The 10,370-nt window shown below is 37.8% G+C and overlaps 1 protein-coding gene across 5 annotated transcripts in view; it reads right to left on the minus strand.

The window, feature by feature from the left end:
• EPHA7 (EPH receptor A7) overlaps nucleotides 1-10,370 on the minus strand; it is a 166,209-nt gene that overhangs the window by 153,503 nt on the left and 2,336 nt on the right. For all 5 annotated transcript variants that reach the window (XM_009889002.1, XM_009889001.1, XM_009889000.1 and 2 more), the window contains exons 2-3: nucleotides 8,302-8,366; nucleotides 3,163-3,832 (exon numbers count right to left, since the gene is read on the minus strand). In XM_009889002.1, coding sequence (XP_009887304.1) covers nucleotides 3,163-3,832; nucleotides 8,302-8,366 — 735 coding nt within the window. The remainder of the gene's footprint in view (nucleotides 1-3,162; nucleotides 3,833-8,301; nucleotides 8,367-10,370) is intronic.

Consider the following 10,370-nt stretch of genomic DNA (forward strand, 5'->3'; position numbering starts at 1 on the left):
CTGAGTACCTTTCAAGTTGATCCTGTAAAATGTACAGCTTCCACACCTAAGCCTGGTGCCATACACCAGACAATATAAGATCAACATTGAGGAGATAGTGTCCTTGCACATAATCAAAAGAATCTGCAACTCAAAGTTCAGAGGCTCATCTCGTTTTCTCAAGTTTGTTTCAACCAACTTTAAGATTTTGCTTTAAATGACAATTGTGAGCTCTCTAGAATTTGGCTCTCTTACTTATGCGTGTTATCACGATAGACCACTGAAGTGGCACGGACTCCTTGGCACACCTATAGTGAAAAGTAATCAGTGTACATCCAAAAATTCAGCTTGAAAGATTAAGCACTGAAGAAGGAACACATGGGAGCTCATTTTCCAGGTTGTGTTTCACCACTCATGATTGTTTTCTTCCGTATCCTTCCCAGCTTTACCAGTTACATTCATGCAGCAACAAAAAAAATAATCTTCTAGCAACACATCCAGTGCAGAGTTGTGTATAAATCAAAATTCGATTGTTTTAGTATCTGAACTCCATAAATTTCACACACAGGAGAGAAGCTGTATGCAAAAGGAAGACATTCTTCAATCACAGCCAGCCAATCAAGCCAGCGTAACACAAATGAAAATCCCCACTGCGTTACAGGCTGAAGAGCTATTCGTAATGACAATGTGGCCATCTACTCCTACCTTTGCTACAATGCAGCCAGATAAGGCATTATTCTGTGTCTTTAAAAGACCTTGCTATTGTGTTAAGTTAATTCAGCTGAGCTATAGCAAGTGTGAGAGAGGAATCACAGACTTCTGCCCATCCTGACAGAGCACAATGCTTTCTGCCATGAGTAGTCCCAAAGAAGTCACGCAGCATGCCAGGTACAAAGTAGTCGCAGAAGTGAGCCCTCAGACAGGGCTATAAAAGCTTTGGGTTAAGGAAGCACACGCCAACTTGCTTCTGCTTGATCTGCTACACAGCTTGACAGTAACAGATAGCCAGTTGCATTAGTGTCAATGTTCAGATAAGTTTCTCTCAATATCTGTCACAAAAAACAGACACAGTATCAGTGTGCCAGCTGTATTATCGGTCACTACATAGTTGATCATACTTAATAACATCCTCGAGCGCAGACGCAGCTAACAAGTAGCACAGACGGCAATTACTATTGTGTGCCACAGTCACCCAGATCGTTCTGACTCGGAGCTGCCAACGAGGTGCATTCGGCGAGTGCCTGCCTCCCACTTTCTCCCCCTCTCAAATACATTAACTCGCCTCAATATGGAGCCAGAGTTTGTTTTGAAACTCTTAACAGGATCACTGAAAGAAAAGAGGAAAAATACCATAAATGATCCTCTGGACTGTTTCCAGGGTAGCGTATTCTCTTAGCGATTGCTTTGGAAGCAAGCCAAAAGTGGGAAGTGTTCTTGCAAATGAGCACGCTACTATACTCAAGTACAAGTTATCATTTAATTCTTTTGTCAACATCAGCGCGGTTAGAAATTAAGGAGCCTGTTTAATAAACAGGTTACTTGAATTCCAGCTACCAAACACCAATTTCTTCTCTATCCATCCGCCCCCAGGCTCACTCAGCTCCTGTCCCCCAACATGCAATGTTTTCTTTCTTTAATACTTTCTCTCCTTTATTGAAAGTCAAATAAAATGAGTATATTAATTACATCCACCATGACTAGGACTATAATCAAGAACAAGTTAACTAAGAAAAGGAAAAAAGTCGGTCGCTCCAAAAAAACATTAAAAAACCTCAAAACATGCTTCTATGGGACACAGCACTTAATATTTTTAACAGAGCTTTAATACAGTCTACTGCATGGTTTTGTGGGGGCAGTTTTTCACATTATGATTACTCCTAATGAGATCACCCTCCGCAGTGTATAAGCCCTCATCCCTTCCCAACAGAACAATGAAAGATTTGTGCAAAGGCTACAAAGGCCTCAGATCAACTCCACTCACTTCACCCTGTACCAAATTTCCTCGTAAAATCTTGTCAAGAACACAATTGTGGTTTTTCCTGAGGACAAATTATTAATAATGAGGTACATCTACTTTTTTTTCAGGGTGCTCATAATCTTTTGTAGTTTGAAGTCCTCACACAGATGTCTCAGACTCCATGACTGCTGACAGCTGTATTTTTGAGATTCTGTAGGTTTCTCCTCTTCACAGATTTGTGGGGTTTTTTTTCCAGTTTTTGACTTACAACATTTCTCACCAACAAATGTCTGCCTATCTTATGATAAAAGTGTGGTGATATATAACTCCTTGTGTTATCTTATGATAAAAATGACAGACTGTGTATTAAGTGTGCATGAAAATACCTGTCTTTCAACAAACTGCCTATCCTTTTGATTTTACTGTAAGCAAAGACAATGAAATATCCTTTCTCACGCTAAGCAGAAATGTGTTACACATGTAGCCCCAGAGACAGCAATGCTAAGGGTAAGTATTACGCTGAGAATACAGGTAACTGAATCAGTCTGAACTAGAAAGTACAACTCAGTGGTCTCTGATTTGCTAGTATTTTAAACTAATCACTCACAGCAAGCCAAAAGTTTAGAGTTAGTTTTATGCAAAAAGGTATTGTAGAACAGAAAACATACTTTACCCTGGAAAGCTGATATTGTGTTTGAAAGATCTAAAATTATACTCTTGTGTCTGAATTTGTATGCACTTACGACGCAGAAATCTAACTTAATTTTTATTGTGTGTGTATTCTGCCCATTACTAACCACACCTCATTCTTCCTCAGTTTTAGTTTCCTTATAATTCTGTCACAGACCATGTGAAAGAACAAGTTGTTTAACTGCTCATATCCGAGATTATTAATGCACTGTTCTGTGATAGGTCTGACTTGCTCAGCAGGAGGTACAAGGAACATAAGCGGTTTAAAATGCTAATCCTGAATCTATATTTTTACTTCCTACAACTTTACATTTTCTTGTTTAAATTTTAAAATGCAGTACACAACTGCTGATTTCCATATCCAGAAGAGCTGACTGCTTTGGATCAGCCAGTGTGAAGTTTAGAGATTGAGAATCCAAAAACTTTAAAAGCAGACTGATGATGTATTTCTCTTGAAAAAATAAATAAAAAAAAAAAAAAGCTGGTAGAACACGACTTATAGCATACATATAACAGCAAGTTGTACATTTACTCACGTTCACACGTGTCTCCTTTTTGCTGGTATCCTGCTTTGCAGATACATTTTCCAATAGGCACTAACCATTCTCCCTCCGCGCTACAGTGCATCTTCGGCGAGTTCTCTGCCTCCTCCTCTGCACTGCTGACGCAAGTTCCTCGTACTTCAACTAAAGAGGAAAACTCTGAGCCAGTCACTGTGTCAGGAAAAATAGCTAAGTTCTCAATGATGGACCAGCACTTCTTGTAGTAGACTTTGACAGAGACCAAAGCAATGCAGGCCCCTACATCCTGAAACGCAAGATAGAATCCTTTTTTGGACAAAGGTCCAATTTCTCTCACCTCTGTGTTAAGTTTCATTTTCCTCTCCCCAAGATCACCCTGGGTAAAACTTTCATCTGCCGCAATAGTGTCTATTTTTACATATTGGTTTTCTCGGATATTCCTGCCAGTGTCGTAGTCTGTTTCATAATAATACAAGTTAAAAGTTTCTTTACAAGTCCCCAGAACTCCAGGAAGACTGTTACAATCCCTCAGAGTGAATTTCAGTTCTACAAAAATCCTTTGTGCATTGCTTTTTGCAATCCAGTTAGTCCGAAGCCAGTTGTTTTGGTTTGATTCCATCACCTGGCATACCTGGTATGTTCGGATAGGAGTGTAGTTTTCGTCCAGTCCACTAATTTCTTCCCACTAAAACAATAACAAACAGTTAGTAATACAAAACAAGTATGCCACCAGAGGTAACTACTGTCTATTTTTTGTGTATTACAGCTCAAGTCTACCTCCTTTTTAACAGTATAGCTTCATAAAAAAGTAGATTATTGTTAAAATAATCTTAAGCATCCAAACGAAGAAAATACATATTAACGCAGCTGCAGGCTCTCTCTCCCTCCCTGTCTTTCCCACATACAAATAACTTCTAAAAATCGTTGTCATATCATGGGCACCGGTGTAAAGGGGAAGCTACAGAGAAGGCTGTTCAGCATAGAGGTCAGATTACACACCGGGCTCTCCCACATTTCATTAAGGTCACGACAGTTTTGGGTAAGCAAAGACCAAAAGGAGGGAGGTAGTTTCACTTCCAGAGAAACCTAAACTCTGTGAAGTCTTGGACACCGAAATTGCCTAGCGTTACACTACATAAAACTTGTGTATATAAAATTTCTAGTGGAACTTCCAGTTGTACAGAAAGTATGGGACTGGGTCCTGGAACTTATGAGTCAGATGATATTCATTCCTATATGATGAAAGTGGCATAGACAGAGAGAAAGGGCAAGAGAAAAGGACACAATTAAAAATCTGAAAGCAAGAAAACATTTTGGTTGTTCCCTTTTTGTTCAGTCCACCTTCTGCTCTATTTACAAACCAGAAGAAGGTAAGTAGGAGCTCCTCACCCCACATTTTGTTCAGTGGCTGCATCTACGTTAAAAGGAGCAAACTTCATTTACTCAGGAGTTCAAATGAACCATGAGATTACATACATAATTAAGAACAACCCACATGACTGAAAGTTCACTGGTTCAAAGCCTGATTTTTGTTGTTGTTACCTCTTTATGATACCAACTGTGTAACAAACTGGTAAGCCTGTAACAGCCCCGTAGTCTTTTAACAGCCTTTGGTGGCGTGGGAATTTGCACCTCGGGCAATGGCAAACCTTCCACTGAAATCAGCCAGGCGGATCTGCCCAGGTGTAACCAAAACAATATCTGTTTCTCACCTTTTTTCACATCTCTTGGAACATTTAATTCACTGCAGAAACTACAGCTGTAATAAATTAGGGTGGTTTGTTTTGGGTTTTTTTTGAGCTATCCTCATCTGATGATATAGGCAACCATGACTTCCCCTGTATGGCACTTAGCCCTCTGGCCCCGTGTCAATAATGCACTTAAGCTCACGCTTAAGATCAGTGACAGTACTTATGAGCTTAATGGTAAGCATGTGCTTAAGTGCTTTGTGGGACTAGCATGCTCGGCACCTCTGCAGGATGGAGCACCCACTGACATTCCTTACACCGGTGACCAAGCGTGGAAGGCAGTGGTTTCCCAGACTAGCAGCCATGCAGCATACAGTCCTTTGCTAGACTATTTGACAGCAAATGAGATCATTCTAATGTTGGTCTACTGCTCCAAGAAAAAGCAGATGCGGCTGAAGTGATGCTGGAAGTCTTCACCACAAAATATATCACGACCGCAGATGCTGAAATGCACAGAAGTTGTAAGTATCAAAGCGCATTTCAAAGATCTACAGTGAATAGAGACGTGGTATGTATGGCATTATATATGCATATGGTATTAAAATATTGAAATATGTTATTAAATGCTCATGGAGTTAACTGAACTGATTGCATATGGATCTGTATTAATCTCAGAACAGAAGAAAGTCTATCTTCATAATAGATTTATTAGATCCGAATGAGTAAGATTTTTTTCCCCCTCTCTATAAGAGCTAGTACAAAAATAGGAAAAGAAAAAATGGGGCCCTGGACTGAGACTTTTGGCTCTGTCACATTGAAAAGCAAAAAAAACAAAAAAAAAAAAAAAAAAGAAAACACAAAAAAAACCCCAAACCACACAGATGACAAAAAAAAGGCATGAAACTTAAAATTCTACTGATTTTTACATTCTCTGTTTTACATTTGGTACTGTTAAGTTTTTTGTTGGTTTTCGGTTGGTTTGGGTTTTTTGTTTGTTTTATTTTTTATCTTGTGTAAGCAGTCCTCCCTCAAAACACCAAGCCAGATCCTGCAATGAGATATTCCAGTTAGAGGATGGATCGTATCTTTGAAGTGAAAGTAACTCTAATGCACCACACAAAAGAATCTGACTCCTCAGGTTTTGATGTGAACTGTTCCATAAAAACAAATCCCCATCCCCCCCTCAAAAAAAAAAACGAGACAGCAAAACAAGAAAAAACAACAAACAAACAAAATACATTTAACAAAATCAAACCATTTTTCATAATACAACACAAATGAGCCTTCTTGGAGTCAAACGCCCACTACATGAGGCTAGCTGGTATTAGCGAGATGCTGATGGTATAGTCAAGGAAAACAATACAAAACACTAAATTCAGATAAGAAGTCCTACTTTATGTTATCCCTAGCATTAAAAACTGAAGTCTATCTTTCCATATTTTACCAAAGCCATGGAATAAGATTGTCCTAAAAAAATTAAGGAAATATGACTTAGGATTCAATTCTGTAATCACAGAACTATTATTTCAAGTAGTCCATTGGAGGTGTACCTGCTTTTCCATGAGGAAAACAAAATAAAATATCAGTACTTCAGGATATGTTTTCACCTATGCCATCTGAGGTCATATTTTGTTAAAGTCTTTTTAAAGTGATTAATTCCATGATAGCTTTTACAGCAAGAAAATTCAACCTTTTTTTGTCCTGCTGCAAATTATGGTGATACACATGCAATTCTATTTGAATGTGTCCTGCTGTATTGGTTTTAATATTTGATATTTTAACTTTTTAGTTATCTTAACAATGTTTGAGATCGTTAGATGTAACATTTGCAGTTGAATGAGGCATTTAACAAGTGTCTGGCTGATAGATTCCGTACTCTGATGATGCAGTAGTTTCTCTCAAGAAGAAGATTTTCTGTGCTTATTCCCATGAAGTCTTTATTGCATAGTAGAAAATTCAATAATTAAAACCAGAAAAACACTTGTTTTCAAAATTACAATATTAAAATGGTACTTTTATGTTAATATACAGGCAACTATTTCTGAACGTTCTCATGCATATGAATCCAGTCATTAGTTTTGATTCACTTTTAACTCCTGATTGAAATTGGCTTCTACCTCTGAAAGTCGCCTTTTACTATTTGTTGAATTTGACTCTACTTTCATCTTTCAGTATGCTGACATGTGTAACATGTGTTGACATGTCTTTTATTATCTACAGGTTAGCCTAATATAATTGCCACCAAGCTAATCTTTCAAACACCTCTGGTAAAGGCTTCAATCAGTGCAAAACGCTAATGCCGAGGTTATTAGCCATCATACGCCTGGAGCTCGCGTTACATTCTTTCTGAAGTCCTTAAATTCGTTTCCAGTTTATGCTTGTATTGATTTTACGATCTTGCTTTTAAAGAAAGACACTTTCAGATTTTCATTCTTCTTATTTAAAGGATTTGTTACACTTTTATATCCCCACTCACACTTCACGCTCTCCTGGCTCCAGATTTCTTAATGCGCTGAAGATTAAGGGCCTGATCCCCCAAGACCCTGTTCATGCAAGGAGTCGCGATGGATTCAGCAAGATTGCTTCCATGAGTAAGAACTGTCCCTATAATTTATGATTTTTCAGACTGAGTTAAGGTAGGACTGAGCTAAGGTAGGACAATATACCCGTTAGATCTTTCTGAAAATGTTCTTCCTCAAGGCTTGAGAAAGAAGGGTTTTTTATATCACTTTTAATTCAGACTGAAAGCAGCATTTCTCAGCTTTACGTGTATAATAAATAAGACCATAACAACAATGTTTCTAAACTTCTCATTTTTTTTATAACGATGTACTTTACAATGGTACATTTCATGGAGTATCATGAGATTAATTTGTAAGCAAGCTGGAGGTGGCCTTAACCACATAATTGGTGCCTAGTTCCAGATATCCAGCTCCTCAAGACTTGGGGATGCTTCAAGTTTGGAATGTCATTTCAAACACATCTGCAGTATAAATGTTTTTATTTTAGAGCACTTCAATCTGTGCTATTCAATTACAAAGAAAACATCGTAAACAAATTTATGATCACCCATTATACTGAAAATGAAAAACATATTTTTAGAAAGTTTCCACACAGAAGTAAGGCTGCTGTTTCTAAAGGAAGAAGGAAAAAGTGATTTAAAATATTGTGTTATAAATACACAGAGCTTTCTGATAGAGCACAAAGGATTATGCTACAAAACACAAAGCTACCGAGAACGTTTAGGTGAGTTTCTAAAGAGACTCCTCCTTTTAATTAGTTCGTACATTTGTACACTCTAACCTGAAGTACACTTCTTTCTATTCTAAAAATGAAAAAGCTGTAAACACTTAGTACTATAACTGAGAGAAATACGAGGGGGAGCTAGTTTAAAGCAAGTCTTTCAATTGCTTTGGTAAGATAAGTGCTCATCTTTAGGAACTTAATTTTTGCCTGGAGTACTTACCCCATTGGGAGGAGAGGAAATCCATTCCAACTCTGTCTGTTGTGCTTTAGAGTCCAGCAATATTACTAAAAAAAGAAAAAAACGAGAATTTCCACTGTTTGTTAAATACAGTAAGTGGGAATATCAAACCAAAGTCTGAATTAAAAAAAAAAAGTTATAAAAAGAATGCATTTTTTGTACAAATTAGTATTTTTTCCTTCATATTATAAAAAAAAAAAAATCTGCAACCACAATTCTCTGCATTTACTTGGAAATAGATTATTAAATGATTATGTACCATACACATATAAGTAGATATACATCATTCTTAATAATTTCATTGCTTAAATCAAAGCATATTGTTTTTCTTAGTGCTCTAAAGTGTTACCAATCTGTCATTAAGATGCATGCTTCATCTTCTCCTTTGTCTTAAGAAGGACATTTCCCATGTGCTGGTTATTACAATGAGCTTAAAACAAACAAATACACACCAACATTTCAACACTTTTCCAAACTGATTTAGACAGGACTTGTCTATACCTTACTGGGAGTCGCATTGCAAAAGTAATGGCCTTTTTCAGTTTGAAAGTAAAAAATACATCCCTTGGGTGATAAAGCAGTAATTCTGTAAACAAATGACAACCAGAAATCCAGAAAATAAAAGGCTCTGCAATTACCTCACACTTTGCATACACAAAATACTACATACACAAAATCAGACTAATTCACTTTATGGTAATGGCTTACTAAAATCTTCATGTCATTATACCCCAGTGACACTTCTATACAAAAAGACATCAGTTCTAGTAGCACTGCAATTATTCTCAGCTAAATGTAACCCCGTCTCTGAAAGTGGTTAATCACAGCCTAATAAACCAACTCTTACATATTTTACAGCACATATTGACGGTTGTATTACTGATGTGCTGTTACCTCCAAACATACATTTCTATGTCTTACATTTCCGTTATAGCTATATGCTTCTTTCTTATTGTAAGTTGCTGTAAGACATTCAAATAGTACATATGTTAATCTGTGATATCAAAAAGTTAAATAATTTGCCATGACAGCTTCTTTCAAACAGTCAAAGCTGTAGAATGATCAACCATATATCTAGGTTTTGTAAACTTTGAAGATTCCTTCTTCAAAGCTACACATTTAACTTCATACTTCTGTCTGATTAAATAAAAAGTAACATTTCTAATTTAAATCTATTCAATATATTTTTAGCTATAAAGCTATTTATAACTTTCTACACAGCATTTAAGTACTGATATTTCAATGTACGATTTAAGGCTGTAACCTGAAGCAACTTTTGTCGGGTCTTTTGAAATAGTTATAATTCTGGCTTCGGCCCTTTCTCCTAGTAGAATTTAGGATGAAATTTCAGTGGATTACTAGAAAGATGAAATGACTAAAAAAAGTTATTTAAAGGTTCATACAGTAACAGCTGAACACAAAACGGTAGCTTCCAGGCCTGTATTTCAGTAATAAAGTGGAACTACTCATTAAGGAAGTTTGATAGTCTCTCCCTAGAAAAGATTACCTGCTTATTTCATTAAGCTTGGATTCAATGGGCTTTACTTTGTGACACTTTCTATAGAAAAGCAGGTGGTGTACGCGGTGGTTTTTTAAACAAGAACATTTATAGTGGTCCTGGAAAAAAAAAAAAAACAAAACAAAAAAAACAAAACACAACAGACCACATACCACGAAGAATTTAACCTTTTCAGCACCTGCGCGATGTCCCGTGGCTGCAGTTCATGATATGTTTTATTTGGCAGCAATTCCCCATCACATAGTAACCGGCGGGCTCATCCCAGAATGCAAAGACAACAAGCAAACAAACAAACAAACAAACAGAACCCCCCTGCTCTGCAAACACCCTTTGCAAAGAAAACGTGGCGTTTCCCTCTGGCACCGAAAGTTACCGGGGAACAAATTCCCAGGCCGGTGGCCGGTGCGCTGCCCCAAGCCCGGGTTGTGCAGCGATGCGGAGAGGGGGAGGCGGACGGTGCCGTGCTCCGCGCACCCCGCCGCCGGCCTCCGCGGGGGCGCAGCGGGCCGCGCTCCGCGCTAAGGGGAGACGG

The sequence above is a fragment of the Charadrius vociferus genome, unplaced genomic scaffold (assembly GCF_000708025.1).
Source record: "Charadrius vociferus isolate BGI_N301 unplaced genomic scaffold, ASM70802v2 scaffold166, whole genome shotgun sequence".
Lineage (NCBI taxonomy): Eukaryota > Metazoa > Chordata > Aves > Charadriiformes > Charadriidae > Charadrius > Charadrius vociferus.